The following is a 22,960-nucleotide window of genomic DNA, read 5'->3' on the forward strand; positions in this document are numbered from 1 at the left end:
TTTATTCTTTTCAGTTATCTTGGAGATGGAAGATTTCACCTCGAGTCTATTATGATTGCCAACCCAGATATACCAGCCTACAGGTAATGAATTTACATGTCATGTTTTTTTTTTCTCTCTCTCTTCCTTTGACTTTAACGTTCATTTGGGTTTCTTTTTATATGATTTCCAAAATGCTGAAATGGGGGTAGAAAATGTTAAGATGCTTTGACAATCTCGAAATCCTCATCTCTCAAGGGTGCAGATTTTTGTAAAGGCTGTTCTTAGAACTTAGAAAAGGCTTTGCCATGTGCCTTGCTTTTTTTTCTCCAATAAATTATTGAGGAGATTCAAGGACTCTCCCTCCCAAGTCCCTAGCCTTGAGATGAGCTTAAATTAGAATGCTTAATCTAATTTTCCACAGTAATAAAATGCGATACAAGGCCAGCAGTTTTTTATTATTATTATTATTGTTATTATTTTTTAAAAGCATCCCTGTCATGCCTGTAGGTATGACCCTTACAGCAAAGTCTTCTCACGAGAGTACTACGACCACCAGGCCATGCGGGCCGCCAGGCTGGAGGCCATTGCCAAAGCCCGCACAGCCCAAAGATGGGGCCTGATCCTGGGTACCCTTGGTCGCCAGGGCAACCCCAAGATCCTTGAGGTAACGTTGAACTTCTAACCATGCCGCTGCAACAGGATTTATGACTTAATATCATTTGGCAAATAAGTGAATCCTGTTACATGCTAATTAGGTGAGAACTGCTACAGCTTTGAGAAGTAGTTTGGTGTAGTGCTCTCCTAAGTTGTTCTTAGATACCTGGTAATGGACTTATTAAATGTTGAACACCGATAATGCAATAGCTGTGTGTCTTGAGGCATGTAGTGGTGTGTCAAGTGGTGTCTCCTGTTAATAGCAACTGGCTTTGATGGGTTTCTGTGGGATTCTCACAACATGTCTAGTTCGCCCATTTAGTTCGAATGGAAGAATGTACCGGGGGGTCGGGGGAAGCCAAGCAGAGTCCTCCTGGAACTCTCCTACCAGAGTGAGACACTAACAACGTTAAGGTCATGGTTGTGACACCAAATAAAAATGCAGGTTGGCGTCACTTTATATATGCAAACCATTTTTAAAGGTTAAACAGGTACAATAGCTAGTTTGACATTTCCATTATGCGTGTTCACATATGCGATGCAGGAAGCATACTCAAGCATCCACACAATAAACAGCCGCCGTTTTCTGTTGTTTCTCGTTGCGGCAGGGGAGCAAGGTGCGGTGAGAAGTGAGTCGGTGAGAGATTGCTGGGCGTGAATCCGGTGGTGTGAAACATTAGTCAGGAACAGGAACACGGATCATAAAAACCTACTCATTATGATCCTTGATGTCGTAGAACCATAAATGTTTGATTGGCGTAATGGATGGTAAAATGTTCTGAAGAGTGCTTCAAGGGATGGTGCTTTAGAAGTCTCCAAGAGTGCTTAGTGGTACTAAGTGAAGACATTTTAATAGTGATTTTTACAAGTATATATCAAACAAACACTTAATGCTTACACACACTCTGTAAAAAACATACCCTGAAACATACCCTATTTCTTGAGGCCAAATGAGAGATGAGTCATATAAATCCATACGGTGTCTAATCTCGGGTGGCCAATGTTGAGTCACAACTCTATATATATATATACATACACACACACACACACACACACACACACAAACTCTCTCTCTCTCTCTCTTAAGGCTGTGTGGCATTTATCTGTTGTGGGAAAGGTGCCAGCTGGGGTCGATTGATCACCTGCTTGTGAGGCTGCTGGAGGAAGACATTGCGTGGCCCTTCAGTCTCTCTGTGTCCCAGAGTCCTTTTCCCTGTCATCTGCACTCCTCCAGCCACACTCTTGTCTCCCTTGTCTTAGGTTCTTAAAGATGCTCCCCTCACTCTCCCACCAAACATCTCTTTCGTTCTTTCTCTCTCTCCCTATCTCTCCTCTCTTTCGTTCTTTCTCTCTCTCTCTCTCTCTCTCTCTCTCTCTCTCTCTCTCTCTCTCCGTGGTCTCTTCATCTCCTCTCCTCTTAATTGGTATGCACAGAGCATGAGACTGAGACATGGAGATTTCCAGCAACTCCCCGGTTGTGCTGTCAAATGAGATTTGTAAGCCAATACCGAGCTTTTCCCTGTCATTCTGACGAAACCTGGAAGAATTCCTCTTCCAGAGACTGCTAGAGGGAGAGTCAGCAAGACAAGAAAGCGAGAGAGAGAGAGGGAGAGAGACAGAGAGAGAGAGAGAGACAGAGACAGAGAAATCGAGACAGAGAGGGAGAGAGACAGGGGGGAATGAAGGAGAAGGAGAGAGATGAAGATAAAGTAATTCCCCGGGAAAACTCTTTGTAGCCTGTGTCTCACTGTGGATTTGCATGCATCCCATTAGGCAGTCCCATCGAATGGGCTGGGTGATGATGTAGCAGAATGAGGCATTAGTTCCTGTCAAGTTTGTGTCACATATCTGGGGCCCAACTCACATCTCCAAATGGAAATGATTTTTTTTTTCCAGCGTCTAATCTGAAATGGGAATTCATTTTCATATATTTACAGCCCCGCACACACACACACACACACACACACACAGACACACACACACACACACACCCACACACCTTCGTAAGACATTTACGGTACGCGTTGGATGGTATTTAAAAGATGCAGAGGTGGTTAAGCGGGGCGTTGCTTGAGGTGGTGTGTGTGCGTGGAAGCGGATCGGTGTCGCGTTGTCTCACTGCTACCAAGATGGGGCGGGATAATCGCGACGAATCTGCCCGTGTATTTTTGTAGGAGCATGGAGTGTAGTAAAGGAGGGAGGAAAAAATCCCTATCCGCTTACATTTGGCAAACTCCTGCCTCCTTTGAAGCCAGCCATTCACCTAGTACTTTCCCTCAGTGATGTCTGGAGATTTTCGTGGGGTAATATTCCTGCTCCACTGGGCTTCACACTTCAAAGGGCAATTCTGGTGCGTGGCGGCACACTCCTTTATCTTGCTGAACTGGGCTACCCATTGATCTTATTTTGGGGGGGTTGGGGGGGGGGGGCATGTATTTGCACATGCCTGACTTACTCAGAGAGAGAGAGGGGTTATAAAGTAGAGGGTGTGTAATTAGTGAGTTGAAGGAGAGCAGCCGACTGCAGCAGCTACCTTATTCCTTTCTACAGCTCAGTGTTGATCGTGTGTTTGTGTGTGTGTGTGCGTGTGTGTGCGTGTGTGTGTGCGTGTGTGTGCGTGTGCGCGTGCGCGCGTGCGCGTGTGTGTGTGCGTGTGTGTGTGCGTGTGCGCGTGTGGTCATTTGTGCATGTGTGTATATGTGGTGAGGTCAAACATTAAGTGAATCACATCAACTGCCTTTAGGCAAAATATGTTCAAAGCCTTATGACCATCCCCTCCTTCAGTCCTCCCACCTTCTCTCTGGCTCCCCCTCGCTCTCTCTTTCTCGCTCTCTCTTTCTCTTTCTTTCTTTCTCTCTTTTTTCTGTTTTTCTCACTGTCTCTCTTCAGTTTTCACTTGCAGGCTTTATTGACACAACAAGAGTTCTTGTTGTCAAAACATGTACAGACATAAATAATAAAACTAATGCTGCTGTTATGAATCACTAATACTTACAAAACATACATAAAATAAAAAAAAATACAACTAACAAATATGTAAAACAATGAAATACAAAAGAATGGAAAAAGGATAAATAGATGGAGGTAAAACATATATCTTTCTTTCTCCATCACTCCATCTCTCCATTTAGCACCTGGAGTCCAAGCTGGAGGCCCATGGCAGGTCTTTCACCAGGGTTTTGCTGTCTGAGATCTTCCCGAGCAAGCTGCAGCTGATGGCAGATGTGGATGCGTGAGTCCCTTCAGATACACACACACACACAATCTCAGGCCCAGCGGTTAGTGTTCTCTGGACAAAAATAGTTTAGAAATAGAAAGCCGATCTTACCAAATAATAATAGATGACTTCTCTGCAATGTCGCCCCTACCTGTTTCCCCTCCAGAATGCTTATAATTGGGTATCTCGTTGTTACATGGCCATATGGCATGGAAACAAGAGCTGGGTCGCGTGGTTTGCTATAGCCATAGAAACTGGCATTACATCACAGCATTATATCAGTAGGAAATGAAAGGCCAAGCCAAAAGTTTCTTGGCGCATTGTAGCTCTTTTCAAAAGCATTTTGTTGACATGGGAACGAACAATGGAAAATGAAAACTGTGAGTCATCTCAAAGGACTTCAACAAAATCAACAAAGAAGAACTAGGAAAATAAATATTTTGGTATTGTTGATACCATATGGACAATACATATGTATGTTCTTGCACCTTTATATTAGTTTTGTTGCTGTGAATGTGTATGTCATGAATAACAATTCTCTTGGTGGCCTAAGGTCAGATCTTCACCATAGATAGATGGTTCTCCAATAGATGTAAATGTCACACGTGTCCACCTACGTCTCTTTGGGAGCCCAGCAGGTTGTGTGACCACCAATGTGACGAGTCCGCTAAGCTGCCTACACAAACGGCCACACAAACTTCGAGCCTTCTGTAATGAAAACGGCGACAGGAGAGTTGAGTGTTTAGACTGGCCTGGTGAAGCGCACTTGCAGTCAGTCAGTCAGGTAAAAAGTGGCCCTTCACTGAAGGGTCACTGAGGGTCAGCTGGCTGAGGAGTCTCCGAGTGGTGCTGGTGCAATCTCTCGAGAGGCCCGTGGACGCGGTGACATGTCTCTGGGCTCACTTTCCACCTCTCACTCACACACACACACACACACATGCACACATGCACACACGCACACACACACAGACACGCACACACAGACACACACAGAGACACTTTACAAACACCAATGCACACAGACACGTATTACACGTACACGAACACACGCACGCACACACGAACGCGCGCGCACGCGTCCCGCACACATGTGTGTACAATTATTGCGGGACCGGGCGGGTGCGGGACTAACACACACACACACAGACACATATTACACCTACACACACACACACACACACACACACACACACACACACACACACACACACAAGCGTGCACACAGACTCTTTACAAACACCAAAGCACACACACTCATGCACTCACAGACACTTCACAAACACACACACGCACGTGCGCACACACGTGCACACACACAGACACATTTCACGTACACACACAGACATATATTACACGTACATACCAGGGTTTCCGTTGTCCGGTAATTACCGGACATTGGGCGAAAAAAAAATGAAATGTCCGACTAAATTAAATCTCTCCGGTCAAATTGTCCGATTGAAATTGGCTAATAATCCCGTCCCCTAACGCAATCTGAATTTTAGAATAAGCCTTAATATGTAGGCCTAAGCCTATACGTCCTCTGGCTATGTTTTTAAATGAACAGGCTCTACCGTTTGAAAGTTATTAAACAACACGCATAACCTATGCTGCATTTCAAATAGGAAGCGCATGCTTAAAACGTCCATGTTAAACAACGAACAAATGAGAGGCGGTTCAAACATGGCCAGGCCCAGGCAGACTAGCCTTAAACGTTTTTTCAGAGGCCAGACGCAATGGATGATGATAAATTGGTAACGTCTGAAGCCTCAGATGTCCGGTCAACTCCACCACCACCAGATAAAAAGCAGAAGTGTCGGGCGTATCTGTCGGAATCAGTGACATTGGAAGTGGAGTTGCGGGGAGTGCGGCCGCTCCAAGACACTGTCATTCTTTGTGTACATTGGACATGCAAAGTGTTCTTTACCCAAAGCATACAGTAGGTTTATGCGTTCTCTGTCTATGATCTGCAGGGTTAGGGCCTCCTCGACGAGGCGATTAGCCTGGAAACCAGACTCTCTGACTTCGAATAAATCGACCGGAAGTACGTAGACAGGCCAAGGCCAGGCTACGAGGCGATTACTGGTCCGCGGATAATTTCTGGCACAATTAAACGGTATCATTAAACCGCGGCCGAAAGAAAAAGAAACTAAACATTTCCCAGAATAGGACACATTTCTTAATTTATTGTTATCAAATAAAGAGGCATAGCATTAGGGGGTAGTGGTTTGAGCGCTCATTCTTGTGCACATCTGTGCAAGTTAAACAGTCACCACTGAGATAACGTGGGTAGCAGCAACAAACAACGTAGCCTTTTTAAAACAACGAAGGAAGCGGACTCTTGCTGTCCATGAAAAGATACTGGCTAGATCTTGTTAGGCATGTTTAAGTTAGGCTAATGAACATGTTGCATTCTATACAGATTATGTCATTATTTAAGCTACATAGCCTGTCTCCAGTTTTCCTCAGTTTGACTAATTAAGAAGGGATAATAGGATCTTTGACCGGCATATCATTAAAATGTCCGGAAAACGAAATCTCTACCGGTCACTTTGACCGGCACCATTTTTTTCTAGCGGAAACTCTGGTACATACACACACACACACACACACAGACTCTTTACAAACACCAATGCACGCACACACACATTCATGCACACACTGACACTTCACAAATGCACACACACACACACACACACACACACACACACACACACACACACAAGAAAGACACGCACACATATTGCACACAGATACACACTGCTACCCATCAGCCTTTCACTGTGAGGTAATGAGCAGCCCTACCCCCTGTGGAGGAGGAAGGAGAGACTCAGCTGAGAAGAGGAGGTCTGCGTGCGGAGGAAGAGAGAGAGGGAGGCAGAGTGCTGAGGTGTGACAAAGGAAAAAAGAAAGAAAGGAGTGGAAATGGAGGGATGGTTGTGGAGGAGGCCAGCCTCATCAGCTGTGCCCTTCTAAATCTGTGCCCATGATGCCTGTATGTCGTGTTAGATCTCAGCCTCCCCGTACCCCTGCCCTGGCACGGCACCCACCCCACACCTCTGATCTCATCAGCTGGGTGCTCTCACCGAGCTGGGCTGCACGGAGGCCCCCCGCTGACTCTGAGCTAGGGTGCTGCAGCACTCCATGTGTCTACCTGTCGCACATCCCCATTAGATGGGCTGTGGGTTAGAGTTTAGATTCTCTGCCCGAGCCCGAACTTGACCCGACCTGACCCGCGGGCCGGGTCGGGCCGATATTTCCAGCCACTATCCTCGGGCCGAGCCGGGCCGGGTCGTTGATCAAGCTTGCTTTTTTTTTTCTTTCTAATCATTAGCCTACTTGGGTGGGGAGCTAAAGCTATGCCATAGTCAGACTCAGAAATATTTTATATTTATCAAAGTAGGCCTAAGTAACAAGTGTATACAAAGTTAAATAAGTTAGGCTCAGAGTTACAAAACGTCAATTGTAATGTCATCTGCGCAACAAGTGTCATGCGCAGCTTCTCCACTCGCACACATCACACCGGGCCTGCTGTGCTGTATTGTGTAGCTTAAGTGCAACGTGAAGCTTGAAGATGTAAAGAAACAAAATGAAAACAGGAGAAATAACTTCGAGGAAGTTTGGAGAAAAGTCAGAGGTATGCATTTGTCAGGTATGCTTTGTTGCGTGCATTAAGTGCGCACGATGTTCACCTATGACAGCAAAAATACTTTAAGATGAACATGAAGCAGGCTTGCCATGGCATAAATAATGATAGCCAGCCTTCAATGTCCTCTTTTGTCCTCTCAATGTCCTCTAAACGGATTTCTGTAGCTCAAACAGCTCGGAATTAGTTGAGAACGTCAGTTATAATGGCCCACGTATTTAAAAAATGTCGGGTTTAAATCGGGCTCGGGCTCATAATTACAGTTAACGTGTCGGGCCGGGTCGGGCTCGGGCACAATGTGCACGGGCTCGGGTAGGGTCGGGCTTGATTTTTTGGGCCCGATCTAAGCTCTACTGTGGGTGTGTGTGTGTGGGGGGCGGTGTGTGTGTGTGTGTGTGTGTGTGTGTGTGTGTGTGTGTGTGTTGCTGGGCTGGCCTTGCAGTGGTAGAGAAAACTGGAGGCAGTGTCTCAGATTCGGGAAATGGCACAGTTTTTATTTACCTTGGCACCCGGCAGATATACCAGTCGAGTAGAAAAAAATAACCAAAAAAAACCTCACAATAAATTTCAATTAATAACGACTCAATAACTTCAATAATCAAATACCAATTCTCCACTCTAGCTTTCAATGGACCCAATATGCTTGTCTGCAAACATAACTATAGGTTGACCACAGACCCTTCTGCCTACAGACTATTCTGGCCACGTATATAACCCACTATCCATCTCCCCTAATCAATTATCTAGAAAAATATAACTTCTCTGTTTACATAACCCCATAGACATTCCCAACACTGCTACCAACAGTTTTATCAAATGACACTCATTATACATAATTCTTAAACACCATAAATATTCACAACACCCTCCAAGGCTCAACACCCCTCTCATCCCACACACTTGGCCCCTGCCTGTTTCGGACCTCCCCTCACACAAATGTCCCTCCTGACTTTTTGTCGGGCCCATTCCCCATCTTCCGAACCAGGAAGTCAGCGCCACGGCAACGTGAGTGTTTCCTCTCATTGTATGTGTTTGGGAAGTGTTTGCCAAGTGTCCCAAGGAAGTTTCTCTTGTACCGGTCACGGATGCGTTGTGGAAGGTTATGTTGGCGTGTGCAAATGTAAGCCGTGCTTGTGAATTACGTCTGCTTCGTTTGTATCATTTGTCTCAATAATCTTTAGCGGTAACAGTCAGCCGCACCGTAACTCTGTGTGTGTGTGTGTGTGTGTGTGTGTGTGTGTGTGTGTGTGTGTGTGTGTGTTGCGGGCGGTGATGAGGTGTCTCAACTGATGGAGCGTGAAAGGGGTCCTTGCCCACTGACTGGTGTGTGGGTGTCTCTGCGTGTGAGTGAATGTGTGTGAGCGTGGACCGTGAAAGACCCTTAACCACTCGGTGTGTGTTTGAATCCAAGTGACCGTGTGTGTGAGTGAGTGTGGGTGTCTTACATGTGTCGGCTCCATGAGTAGAATAATGGCTGTGTCCTTGGGCTGCGGACACCCACAAAGGCCTCAGGCTCCTGCTCAGCGTGTACTGCAGTCCAAAGGCCCGGTGCTGCTCTGACAGGAGTGTGTGTGTATTGTGTGTGTGTGTGTGTGTGTGTGTGTGTGTGTTGAGGGTCGGGAGGTTGAAAAGCTCCCCTCTGTTTCATGCCTCTATTCCATTTGTTCAGAAAGCTGTTTTTTGGGACCGTTCCTCCGCTCGCCCATCGATCATGTGATGTGTAAATAAATCTCAAAGTGGCTGGGAATGCCCCGCGGTCAGCTGAGAGACCCGCGTGACGCACGCTGCTGCTGCTGCTGCTGCTGATGCAGGAGAGGGGGAGCACAGCGGAGAACAGCGCCGGGCTCACCTGTGAACACAACTTCTGCGGGATCTTTGGACTTGACTCACAGGGCAGTCAGCACCTGTGGGCACTGAATTTCAAAATCGAAAATGTGTGTGTGTGTGTGTGTGTGTGTGTGTGTCTGTGCAGTGCCTGTCTGTGTACAGTAAGTGTGTTTGTGTTTGTGTGTGTGGAGTGGTTGTTGCCCACACACTGAAACAGATCCTCCCCCGTACCCCCTCACACACACACCTACTCCAAATATGGTGGCATATTTACACACACACACACACACACACACACACACACACACACACACATACACACACACACTCAAGCATCGAAAAGAAACAATTAGGAAACACTTTAGCGTGCGTAATTATTCTCACCCCCAGGCTTTCAACTACAGCACAGCTCCGCTCACTCTAAGCACTTATCTTAACAGCATCGCAAATAGTCAGCACCACACTAAAAACCATCATAAAGGGAGAGAGGTCTTCCTTGCTTTACACCACACACACATACACACACACACACACACACAGTGTGTTCATTATCATCAACACCACACGCCTGCTCTACATTATTTAAGGCGCGCTGTAATTACATGTTTTAATTTAATTACACTATAGTGTGGCGGCTGGGTGGGATTTAAGCTCATTTCCTGCAGTATTAAAGGTTAATTGTGCTGCACTGAGGCAGGTCCGATTAGATTGTTCAAAGGCAGTCTGGCCTCTCTCTCTCTCTCTCTCTCTCTCTCTCTCTCTCTCTCTCCCTCCCTCTCCCTCTCCCGCCCTTGCTTGGCGTCTCAGTGGTGGAAGTGTGGACAGATGTGGAGTGTGTCGAGCACACCAGGGCTGTGAGGGCAGGTTACGCGCTACACACACGCGGCCATGTGGTCTGTCTCACTGTTGGGCTCCCCTCCTCTCTTTCTTTCCCTCTATCTCTCTTTCTTTCTTTCTTTCTTTTTCATTCACTCGTTTGCTTCACGTGCCTCACACAGGGGTCATCCTCCCTTCACCTTCCCCGATCTGTCAGTGGACGCACAGCTGGAGAGAGTCTTCATCAGGGCTTCATAGAGTTGTCCTCTCTCTCTCACACACACACACACACACACACACACACACACTCACACTCACACTCACACTCACACTCACACTCACACTCACACTCACACTCACACTCACACTCACACTCACACTCACACTCACACTCACACTCACACTCACACTCACACTCACACACACTCACACTCACACACACACACTCTCATTCTCATTCTCTCTCTCTCTCGTATCATATGCCAGTGCACTCGAGTAGAGCAGTAGCACTCTGGCATCTCCTCATCTCCCCCTACTGCTAGAGAAACGAGCAGATCGAATAGATGAGCACATGAGCGCAGAGGGAGAGGGAGAAGGAGAGAGAGAGAGAGGGAGAGAGAGAGACATCAGGACACGTTAGAGACCCGAGGAGGGGAGTGGGGATGCGCATCTTCATCCACGTCCCTCCTGCCCCGTGAGCTAGTCCGCGGGGCCGATGCCGCCACCGATGCGCTGGCTAAATTGAATTTGGTGGCGCGCGGAGCACTCCCAGCTCCCAGAGCAGCGGAGCGTCTGTTTGTGGGGCCACGGCACTGTGGCGCTGGAGTTAATATTAGTGTAACCCCCCCACCCACCACCACCTTCACCCCACCACCCGCCTGCCAAGCCCCGCGTCTGCACACCACCCCCAGGCATCCTATTCCAATCTGCTATCTCCCTCTGAGAAGGGCCTCTCCTCCTATCAGTCCCCTCTCTGACTTTTTCCATCTTCTCTCTCTCTCTCTGTCTCTCTCTCTCTCCGTCTCTCTCTCTTTTTCTCTCTCCCTTCCCTCTTTCTGTCTTTCCGTTAACCTCCTTTCTCCTTCATCCCTTTCTCCCTACTGTGTGTTACGTGTTCTGTGTTCTGTCTACTCCCCCCCCCCCCTTCCCTCTCTCTCTTCCTGTCTCTGTCTGGTCCGTTTACAGGGACACCTCTGTGGGCGCACAGCCTACCTGATCCTGAGACGGTGTCACGCTGATAAGAGTCCCCCCCCCCCCTTCACTCCTTGAGCTCTGCCTCCTCCCCTCTTAATAAGGGGGCTCCAGCTCAGCAGCCCCGGCTCCTTTGCTTGGCAAGGCCATTTGTACACATGTATGTGCTAATGGTGTGTGTAATCTGAATAATGGCCATGCTTATCTAAAGGTCAGTCCCACGTGCCGGGGCCGGAATGAGCCGGCCGCAGCCGCGAGGAAGAGGAAGAGTCGTTTTTCTCAGGAGAATTTGAGTCAGCTGGCACGAAATTATAATCGGAATATTAATGCCGAGCTCTTTTTGTTTTGGTGGAAATTAAAAAAAAAAAAGAAGTATTGAAGGAATATTAAAGAGAGAAAACGACCAGGGGTGGAAGGGCCTGAGGGGGAGGAATATTTTGAGAGAGAGCGAGAGAAAGAGAGAGAGAGGGATTGAGAGGTGGAGAGGAGAGGAATGGACTGTTCCAAGTGGTTTAGGTGAAGCCCCAATCAATTCTGAAGTTCAAGCGGCTGTGATATAAGACATGCTGTTACAAAGAAGGAAACTGAGTGGGAGAGTGCAAAAGCAGAGAGAGGGAGAGCGAGCACAAGGAGCAGAAGAAGAAGCTGGAGACACAGAGCACCACACTGAGACTACTTTCTCAGTCTTTGTATGTTGAACTTTTTTTCCCCAACCAGCTAAGCCGACCTTGTTTTTTTTCCCACTGTTTCAAAAGAAGGGATAAATATTTTTTTTAAAATCTCACTTCTTTACAGTAAGCATGTCCCTCGTGTTCTGCAATTATTATTCACAGGAAAAACTTGTCTGTCTGAAAAAGGCCTAGCAGATGGAGACATTTTTCAAGGCTGATGTACCATTTCACAAACAGGGAATCTCGAGAATGAGCCAAGCCCATGTGATGCACATAGAGCTTAGTGTTCATCTCAGAGCTATGCCACCTGTAATACAGCAGAAGAAGTGGTCTCTCTCCACAGACACCTAATTCTTTTCAAGAATGACTACTTTGCCTATCGGTGCTTGGTGTATCATCTGCAGGAGTGAAATCTATAGTTTTCTGCAGAAGATGCCGTTTCTAATAATAAGAATGAGGCGTTGGCTGGTCTAAAAATATCTTGTGTGTGTGTTGTCCTCATATGCATACACCTATGAGCCTGATCTCTGATCTCGCTCTCACATACCGGACAGGAGCACAGCTGCTCATTAGACTGATCCCCAGACTCCACTCACCTCTCCCCCTACCTCTGTTACACACACACACACACAACCTCCCTCTCATGCTTTCTTTCTCTCTTTCTCCCACTCTCTCACACACACACACACACATCCACACATTCACTCACTCACTATCATCCTTTGCCCGTCTTTCTTGGTCTCTCTCCAGCTCTCTCCTTCCCCTCCACACATCCATCTCTCTGATTCTCTCCATCTCCCTTGTTCTCTCCCTCTCCCCTCCATCGCCTCTTTCCCTGTCCCTCTCTCTCTCTCCCTCTGTTCCTTTCTTCCAGTGCCCCCTCCTCAGGCTCATATCTAGGGTAGCCCCATAGAGACAGGGCCAGTGCAGCTCTTTTTTTCTACAGCCGCTCTCTCCATCTCTCTATCTCTCTGCCCCCACCTCTGTTTCTCATTGTTTCGGCCTCCCTTTTTCGCTCTTTCCTTCTGCCCTCTCTTTCTCCTCTATGGTTCATATTCATGCCTCTCGCTCTCTCTTTCATCCCTCTCTCTCTCTCTCACCCTCTCTCTCCCTCTCATCCCTCTCTCTCTCACCCTCTCTCATTTATTCCTCTCTCTCACCCTCTCTCTCACCCTCTCTCTCTCTCTCTCTCTCTCTCTCTCTCTCTCTCTCTTTTATCCCTCTCTCTCCCTCTCTCTCCCTCTCTCTCTCTCTCTCTCTCTCTTTCTCTCTTTCATCCCTCTCTCTTCTCCCCCTCTCTGGCTGTGTGTGCATTGTGGGCTGCTCCTCATATCTTAATGTCCATCTCCCTCTGTCCTCCACCTCTTTGTCATCTCTTTGCCTTCATCACTTTCTCCCATTTCCATATATTTCATCCCTTATTTTCTTACTCTCACTCTCACCCTCTCACACGTGTCTCTCCTGTATCTCTCTCCATCCTACTTCTCCTTCACTCTCTCTCTCTCTCTCTCTCTCTCTCTCTATCCCTCCCTCCCTCCCCACTCCCTGGTCTTTGTTTACGCATGTCGTGCACAGATAATGGCTGAAACCCCTTCAAGCAGATCAGCCTCTTCATAGCAACCTAATCTGATGAGGCCTGTGCAAATCTACAGCGATATCTGCAGCATAAGTATCAGGTGCATTGCTGTGGAAGAGACCGTGCAGCACACCAATGTAACACACTCACGCACGCACACACGCACTAACACAGGCACGCACGCATGCGTATACACACACACACGCACAAACACACAAGCACACACACACACAGGCATGCACGCATGCGTACACACACACACACACACACACACATACACAAACACACAAGCACACACACACTCACTCACACATGCAGGCACGCACGCATGCACACACACACACCAACACACACACACACACACAGAGGCAAAGACAAATTCACATTCGCAACACAGGCAGAGATGTGCTCAGCCTCCCCAATGTGCCGTGTCTTTTCCCTTCCTCCCTCTTCTCTCACTCACTAGTTTATCTTTCTCTCTCTCTTTTTTTCTCACTCGTTTATCTCCCTCGCTCTCTCCATAGGTGGGTCCAGATCGCTTGTCCTCGACTGTCCATCGATTGGGGCACGGCTTTCTCCAAACCCCTGCTGTCTCCGTACGAGGTACACGCGTGCTTTACAAGTCCACATCAGACAAGACCACCCATCCACCCCACATACACACCACTGTTCTGTCTGATGTTCCACATCACATGAGGAGGAAGTGAATTACGCCCTTACAATTGATCATAAATTCATATATATATACTAATTCACACACACACACACACACATTCACACTCGTCACCTCTATAAGCGCTCTGTAGTTTACATACAATACACACATTCCATGCTCAGTCACCTCTGCATGAAGATGTAGATTTTCATCTCTCTCTCTCTCTCTCCATCTCTCTGCCTATGCCGGTGTAGCTCAGATGCATGAGAGAGAGAGAGAGAGAGAGAGAGAGACTCCAGGGCTGGCTGCTGCTGCTGTCTGCCAGCAGGGGAAGCATTAGAGGAGTTAGTAAATCTCCTCGCCCCTACAGCTGCGGCCGGCCTTGTTTACGCACAAAACTGTCGTCTTCCCGAGACACTCGCATAAAAAAAAACATTCTCCTCTACCTGGTGTCGCTGTCTGGTAGGCTCGCTTTCTCTCGCCCCCCTTTTTTTCCTCACGAGTACACACACACAGAAACACACACACACAAACACAAACCTGAGTGTGTTTGTGTGTGTCTCTCACACACACAGGCACACACACCCATGCCCACACTCAGACAGCAGCAGGCAGGAGACAGAGACAGTGAGAGTGAGGAGATGGCGGCCTCCGTGCCAGGCCCAGTCTGACTGGACCGTAGGGGAACAGCTCCCCCTGCTGGCGGTAAAGCTGCACCTCCAGCTGCTACTGCTGCTGCTGCCTTTATGACTCACCTGCCCCCACCCCACCCCTCCACACACCCCTCCAGCCACCAGGGACCAGCGTGCTCTCACATAATCATTCATTTCATGCCAGCCTTTTAGCCAGAATTAGATTTAAACAACACCGCTCTCAACACCTAGGTATCATATGTACTCCCATAATGGCATAAAGATAATAAGAGGCGTCTTTTATTATTCGAGAGTGACATTAAGGAATGTGTATAATGATTTCTCCCAGAAATATGAGACGGTGCTGTGGAATTACTAATTAGATTTTTCTGTCCTGGCCTTCCACCTTGGTAGAAAAATGGCCTTGGAGTGCCCTGAATATGCGATGAATATTCAGTAGATGCATAGACACATGGCACAGTGTAAAAGACTATATAGGCAGGTATGCTGCTCTTAATTCATTGGACCACTGTGTTCGTTGATAGTTAGTCAGAGCTCAGAAATCTTGTTTCTAGGCATGTAAAGTATTATTTTCCCTTGCAGATTGCAGGTATGCTGAAATGCCAGCCCTAAATTTCCGAAACTCGTCTGGCGAAAGCAATTTGGAGGCAGCGTTGACTGTGTCTGTGTCTGATGATGCCTCTATGCCTTTATGTTGATGTTTTGTGCACACTTGACAGTGATTGCTCGGAGTCGCTCGCGTTTGCGGCATCTCAAACAACACCCCCGGTGCGGGCCTGCCGGGCCTGGCGAAGGAAATAATCGATCTCTTCCCAGGTTGTGCCACTCACGAGGGAGAATGCTGTAGAAATGGAAATGTAGACGACGTCAGGAACCTCACGAAAAAAACGGCACCGTCCCAGAAGCGCTCGACAATTTCCACAGCGTCTCTGTTTCCACTTTCATGTCAAAGAATAAGGGGAATTATTTTACCATAGACCTCTAGTGAATGCTTGAGCAGGAAGCAGATTAATTTTTCCATCCTGTGTTCCACCCTAATATATCCCAGTATGTCCCCAATTTCTCAATGGTATTTAGAAGAGACGAGGAACGGAGACATAGACTATATGGAGGGAGGGTGTGTGTGTGTGAGTGAGTGTGTGTGGTGGTGGTGGTGGGGGGGGGTGCAGAGGGTGGGCAGGCAGGCAGAGTGGTTATTTTCAGTGCGTCTCATGTTATATTTATAGTCAATAAGACACACTTGCCTCCCCTGTCAGCGTAGGGATTAACAGTAGCAGTGAGTAGCACCCCACACACACACACACATATATACCCACACACATACACACACTACACCCCAGAACTCTGTAAGAGGCACAGAGAGAGAGGAGGCACATGAGGGATGAGAGGAGGGGATGGAGAAACGGAGGGGATGATGGAGAGACTAATGAAGGAGTGATGGAGAGGTACGGCTTAATCTGGGGAGTGCAGAGAAGCCGTTTGAAACAGGACGAAGACTGAGTGAGTGAAAGAGTGAGAGAGGGAGTAGAGAGAGAGAGGGATTGAGTTAGAAAGAGAAGGAATCAGAGAGGGAGGGAGGGAGAGAGGGAGAATGTGTGAGTGAGAGAGAGACTGAACGGAGAAAGGAGGAAGCTAGTTTGCCACAGGAAACCGGGTAGACATAACACTGTGCACAGAGCTAAAGAGAATGCTTTATGAGGCCTTTTATGAGCTCAAACAAGGGATAACAAAACGTCAAAATAAGAGTGTCGCGTCCTGCGCGGAGAGTGCTTTGCCAGCTGTCCCCACGTAACAATAGCAACATGTGTTTACTGCGCAGTGACAGCACGAGTGCTGGCGAAATATAGACAAACGCTGCTCACGATCAGTGTCAGACAGACGGGAATGTTATTGAATACAGCACGTCTGCCTGGCTGCCTGAGACAAGGAGAGGGAGTCCATGTCCTAGAGCTTAGACAAACAGGGGATGTTAAAGTGGTCATCATATTAATTATAATGATAATGGTCGCAGTAGGAGTGCGTGGCATTAGAGCCTACATTCTAGGCCCTTACTCCCAGAGTATGTTGATGTGTTTGGTTATTGTGTTAGTCGCCACGGCAGCAATCGCCTGCGGTTACCGTCTCAGGCGGCGCTCGTCTGCTGATGTCCTCAGTCAATAGGAAAAGGATGATGGTTGCTCATTCGTAGGGTTTTTGCCCGCTGTCCGTTTTTGTTTTGACACGTGTCTGTTCTGGTTGGAGCCCTGGTGGTGTCGCTCGCTGTCGCCTCTCAGCACACAGTGATTACTGGCCCCCCTCCACCACCGCGCTACCCGTCACATGACTGGCACAGGCAACTCATCAGCAGACTGCCATCCCCGCTGCAGATCCTTCCAGAAGCCCCCTCTCCCGCTCTCTTTATCTCTGTTGTTCTCTCTCTCTCTCTCTCTCTCTCTCTCTCTCTCTTTCTTTGTAAGTGTCTCTTACCCTCTGATGCCGTCTTTCTGTCTCCACCCATCTCTCTGCTTTCTTGTCCTCTCGCACGCTCTCGATCTGTGTTTATTCAGCTGGATTGTTAATACAGCCGACATCTTTGTCAGAATGTGTTTGTTTTGCCATCAGCAGAAGCCTAGCCGTTGACTGTTTCTGTGCCTCCCCCCTGTGCCGCACCTCCTGTGCCCCCCCCCCCCCATTCCCCCACCCCCCCAGGCCGCCGTGGCACTGCAGCAGGCCGACTGGCAGGACGTCTACCCCATGGACTTCTACTCCAATCAGAGCCTGGGGCCCTGGGCCCCCAATCACCCCGACAACCAACCGGCGCGGCCCCCTCGTCGACAGACCCAGGTGCGTGGCATGGCACGGCACACAATCACATGTACATTTATGAAGGGATGAAGGGATGGGTAAGGAGGGGGGGTGGGGGGGCAGGTTGTGGGAAATATAATTTATTCAGATGTGCCTGAGAACCTAACAGCTCAATAAACCCAGTAGGAGGTGTGTGTGTGTGTGTGTGTGTGTGTGGGTGGGGGGGGGGGCACAGGGGGAGTGAAGGCATGTGTGGGGATTGAGTGCATCACTATGGAGACACCTTCTGTGGCTTGTGGGTAAGTGCACTCCGGAGGTGTCAGGACACTGTTGTGTTCTTGTGTGAACACGCAGAACATCCAGGCCACCCGGCACTGCTTACCATGCAGTCGGGGGAAAGGTTTTATAAGCTATGATGGTTTTTAATTGACGTGGATAACTCGTGAATAATGCAACAGCACTCACTGGTGACACATATGTGTGTGTATGTGAGTGAGAGAGAGAGACCGTGTCACTCAAATGTAATTCTCATGTCTCATAAAAAAGTTGCTGGCCAAATGTAAAATTTAGAGCCATTTACTTGCCCTATTTTCTATATTGTTTGCATGTGTGGTTGCTGGTTGCTCAGCATTTCTTTTATTTTCTGGGAGTGTTAGCTGAAGAGCCCAGCTCTCTCTTGTGGGGCTCGTTGAAAGCGTCATTTTAAGCGTAGTGTTTTCTAGCGTGCTGAATCTCTGCCCTTGGCTTTTCCAGAAGAGTGGGCAGACTGAATCGCAGCCTCCCGAGCCCAAGCCCTGTGGACGCGACCAGAGCGCCCCCTGTGGCTGTCAGGAGGAATGACCGGACAAAGCAGCGGCGCTGCTGCTCTCTTCCATGTCGGCAGCCAACCACGGCTTATCTTCCCCATCTGCAGGAGACTGGCCAGCCAATCAGAGCGCCGGAGCACATCGTCAAGGCGTGTCACAGGATGTTAATGTGGATCTCTGCCAGTCTCTCCCTTGATAATGACAACAATAACAACAACAATAACAGCAGTAACAACAACAGACACATTGCCAAAAAGGCCCTCTGTATCACAGTTGGAAAATATGCCTTTGTTGCATACTTCATGTATGGTGTGTGTGTGTATGAGCGAGGGAGAGAGGGAGGGAGGGAGGGGAGGATGAGAGAAAAGAGAGAGGGAGGATTACTGAGCCACCCTGTTATTCTTGTTCCAACAACCTGTGGGTATATCGCTTCCTTCATTCAGTCACCTTTTTCATTGCTTAAGCAAATGTAACCACACTTCAAAACTCTTGACGTTTTGAAATATTCTTTATAGTAGCCAAAGGCTGAGTAGACACTGGACCTTGAGTATTGTAAAAGACATTTACCACTGCATAAAACAAGAAGTAAAAAATGTCCTTAAATCTACAGAATGGAAATGTCATTCACATTTTGCCCTGGGCCATCCAGATGTCTCAGTACAGAAATCAAAAGACTGTTTTTATTTTATTTTATTTTATTTTTTATATGACGTGAAAATTGAAAGACCCAGTGGAACTCTGAGATCTCCGATCTTCCTGGCATACCCTCGGAGATTCACAGCCAAGCTTATTAGATTCCATGTCTGTTGAATCACGATGGGCTGCCCTTGGGCTGTTGAACCTCAAAGCTCAGCACCATGCGCATTAATGATGCATTGCTTATTCAATCAATTAAACATTTTTTGGTGGTGTGTTGCCCAAGGAGCTTTTTGTGTTGCGGTGAGGAGAAAGCCTTTCCACTAAGCAAGTGTGTGTGTGTGTGTGTGTGTGTGTGTGTGTGTGTGTCTCTGTCTCTGTCTCTGTCTCTGTCTCTGTCTCTGTCTCTGTCTCTGTCTCTGTCTCTCTCTCTCTCTCTCTCTCTCTCTCTCTCTCTCTCTCTCTCTCTCTCTCTCTCTCTCTCTCTCTGTCTCTGTCTCTGTCTCTGTCTCTGTCTCTCTCTCTCTCTCTCTCTCTGTCTCTCTCTGTCTCTCTCTGTCTCTCTCTCTCTCTCTCTCTCTCTCTCTGTCTGTCTGTCTGTCTGTCTGTCTCTCTGTCTGTCTCTCTGTCTGTCTCTCTGTCTGTCTGTCTGTCTGTGGCAGTCTGTGTGACTAAGGAAATTTAGCCTGCAAATACAGACGCACATACCAGCTCATGTCTGATACCTTTTTCCTTAATTTGTGACATTCTGAATAAAATGAATAATGTCCTGTACTTTGTGTCCTGGTCGTTGGTCTGGTGGTAATGAAGCCGACTGGAGATGTGCAAAGAGGATGGAAATTCATGTGTTGCTGCTTGACTGTTTGGTGTGCATTGTTTGTTCCTCGCTGATAAAAAAGGGTTAATTATTTATAAGCCAAGCTCTACCTCACAGCAGGGTTGGGGGGTGGGTTGGTTGAATTGTGTCTGTCTCAATCAAAACAGGTTTTCTCTGTAAGCCTCGGCTGCAGGTAAGCTCAGAATGGCCTCCTCCTCCTGCTGGCACCCTGTGACTCCATGCCGGGGTAGATGCACCCGGGGGGGGGGGGGGGGGGGGCGGTGGCAGTAGAGCTCCGATCTTGGGGGTAGGAGGGGTGGGAAGGGCATGCTGCAGGTCAGCCCCCACAGATCACGGAGAACCTCCAGCCTTCAACACAGCCACTAGAGATCTCCTACATGCTGCATTATTCAGTGAGCTTTCACACTTGAAAGTGTCTGGAAAGTAGGTTTCTCTAGGAGAGAAAATCAAACTCCCCACGCTCAACTTCTTGGGCTTCTTTCTGACTTTTCGTGCTGTTTATTTCAGAGGCTTTGAGTAAAACCCAACTCTCTGTTGAGCCAATAGATTAAATGACATGGTCCAGGGTAAGCAGAAACTAGAGGTGCACTTCTTCACAATATTTTCTCTTCCTCAATTTTTCAACACTTATATTTGTGCACTTACCGATATTTTATGCAAACTTAATGGGGTACTAATTATACCATAAACGATAACAATGTCCCTTAAAATGCAAGAAATCTGAAGACCATTTTAAAATTGATCAGTGGTGCAGTGGTTATTATTAAATACAAATAATATGAAAATTTACAACAGCTATTTGCAACTAGAAATAAACATAGAACTTGTATTTTTATTAACACAAAGTGGATGGTGTGGAGTATGTGAATGTGGGCACCCAATACTAATAATCAGGCTCTATAATAAATATTACACTCACCTTATAATCTGTCACACTGCAACCAGCTTGCTGTTTTGGGGAAATTCTGGGAGAGTAGAACACCTTGTTTATTTTATTGTGTGTTGTTGCTGTATCACATTTTTGAAAATTAAATGAACTTAATAACTGGAACTGTTACAATTCTGTTTCTCTGGTTCTTGCCAAGTGATTAATTTTGCAGTTGTGGGTTTGCAGAAGTGGGTGTAATTGTTTCAGAGTCCACAAGGTGGAGCTCTGCTCATACGGATTATGTGTGTCAGGGCCCAGGAGAATGACACATCCCGTGTTCTTGTGGGGGACTGATTTAGTGATGTATTTTGTATAGCAGTGGGTGAGTGTTTGGAAAAGTGCAGAACCCTATGTACTCTCATTGCCTAAATGTGCATGTCTGTGATTGCTTCCAGATGTACGTGGAATGCCTTGCTATCTCTCCTTCTCCCTCTCTCCCTCTTTTTTTTCTCTTTCTCTGGCATCACCCGAAGTATCCCTCCCTCCTTCCCTCCCACTTGCTTTTTCCAAAAACTTTTGGACTTCACATTTCCTCTGCCAAGGGCCTCCATTTCCTGTGTTGTTCTGAGGGATTGGCAGAGAAAAGCAGGGGAGAATTAGTGCCTCTTTCTCTCACAGCTCATCTGATATCTCATAACTGACACGACCCTTTAAGCTCCTCAGCTGACAGGGAATGGGAAGAGCCTTGCGCTGTGCAGTTTTTCAGCTCACATGATCTGTGCCAACTGTGGTTTTGAAACTGATTGTTTTCATACGTCTCCCTTTGGCTGCCAACTGCACTTTGACCCAGAAGAGTGCAGTCCCTTATAACTGCTGGTCCCGGAACCTGCCCGGGTCTGGCCCAACGTTGGCCCAGACTCATCTGCTGCCTGAGCTGTTTTTTTTTTTTTTTTGCAGAGGTGTGAAAATGTAAAAGCCGGTTTGTTTTTCTCTCTGTGGTCTTCCTGCGAAAGCTGGCGTTGAAACAGGAGCCGGAGGGGTAATGACATGGTAATGCATGTGTGTGTGTTTCCGAGCAGGCTTGTTTGTCTGTTGATTTTTTCCCCCGGTGTGTGTGTGTGTATGTGTGTGCGCGCGTGTGCGGGAGGGCGTCCATCTGTGTTTGTGTTCTCGTCCCTTCCCTACTTCAGGCGGCTGGGTGGAGGTGGCGTAGCGGAGGTGGATGAGGGGGCAGCTCATGTGAAGCGCCTGACAAATTGTTTATCTTCCTGAGACAGGAAACGCTGAGTCACTTTGGCCACCTTCTCTCTCTCTCTTTCTCTCACTCTTTCTCTCCCCTCCATCTCTCTCTCTCTCCTCTCTATCTCTGACATGGGCACACATGCACACTTGCTTCCTCTCACCATATTTTGCTCTTAATCTCTATCTGTCTGACACACACACTTGCTCCATCTCTTTCACCTCATTTTCTCTCTCTCTCTCTCCTGTTCTCATCCAGCTGCCCCATCCATCCATCCAGTCCTCCCCCTCCCTCCCCTGCCTGCTCTGAGCTTTGGAGGTCACATAAACAGGAAAGCATGTTTTTCTCTGTCCCATCGTTCCTCCTTCACTCCTCATTTCCCGTCTCCTCCTCACGTGATGTAACTCTGGTCCATGCCCATACCCAACCCCCACCTACCCACCCACCTACCCCTGCCCCCCTTCTTTACGGAAATATCACATCACACAAGATGTGGATAAGCCCAATAATATGTATGCCTGTTTGTCTGTGAAATAAAAAAATCAAAAAAATCTGGGCACATTAAGCGATCACGCCCCGTGGAAAAATAGCCCCGACTATTAGTTCATAATAGTCCCTGTGTAATGCCAAGGGCCTGCTTGCACAACAGCAGCCACGTCTGAGAAAGAGGAGAAAGGGGAGGGGACTCGAGGTGATGGCGGTGTGTGTGTGTGTTTTTTTTTCAGTTTTGTTTTGGTTTGGTTCCTGGTTCCTGCTTTGTTTTGACTCCAAGATGTCCACATGTCTGTGGTCCAGGAGGAGTAGGGAGAGACGCGGGATGAGGGGTCCGGAGGAGGAGCGAGCTGGGCAGTGTGTTTATAACCCACACTCCCAAAGCCCACAGTCCGTGCAGGCAAACAGCAC

General features: G+C 47.7%; 1 protein-coding gene across 1 annotated transcript in view; it reads left to right on the forward strand.

Annotated features, from left to right (window-relative positions):
- The window catches only part of dph1 (diphthamide biosynthesis 1), a 72,786-nt gene extending 53,155 nt beyond the window's left edge, over positions 1–19,631 (forward strand). The window contains exons 7-12 of the mRNA XM_076282190.1: positions 15–83; positions 490–646; positions 3,768–3,868; positions 14,102–14,180; positions 17,574–17,708; positions 18,423–19,631. Of these exons, the coding sequence (XP_076138305.1) occupies positions 15–83; positions 490–646; positions 3,768–3,868; positions 14,102–14,180; positions 17,574–17,708; positions 18,423–18,509 (628 nt within the window). The 3' untranslated portion in view covers positions 18,510–19,631. The remainder of the gene's footprint in view (positions 1–14; positions 84–489; positions 647–3,767; positions 3,869–14,101; positions 14,181–17,573; positions 17,709–18,422) is intronic.
- The last annotated feature ends 3,329 nt before the right edge of the window (positions 19,632–22,960 follow it).

Source organism: Alosa pseudoharengus, unplaced genomic scaffold (assembly GCF_046254945.1).
Source record: "Alosa pseudoharengus isolate Yale_2024_CS ecotype anadromous, Long Island Sound unplaced genomic scaffold, YU_APseudo_1.1 YU_APseudo_1.1_scf_13, whole genome shotgun sequence".
Lineage (NCBI taxonomy): Eukaryota > Metazoa > Chordata > Actinopteri > Clupeiformes > Clupeidae > Alosa > Alosa pseudoharengus.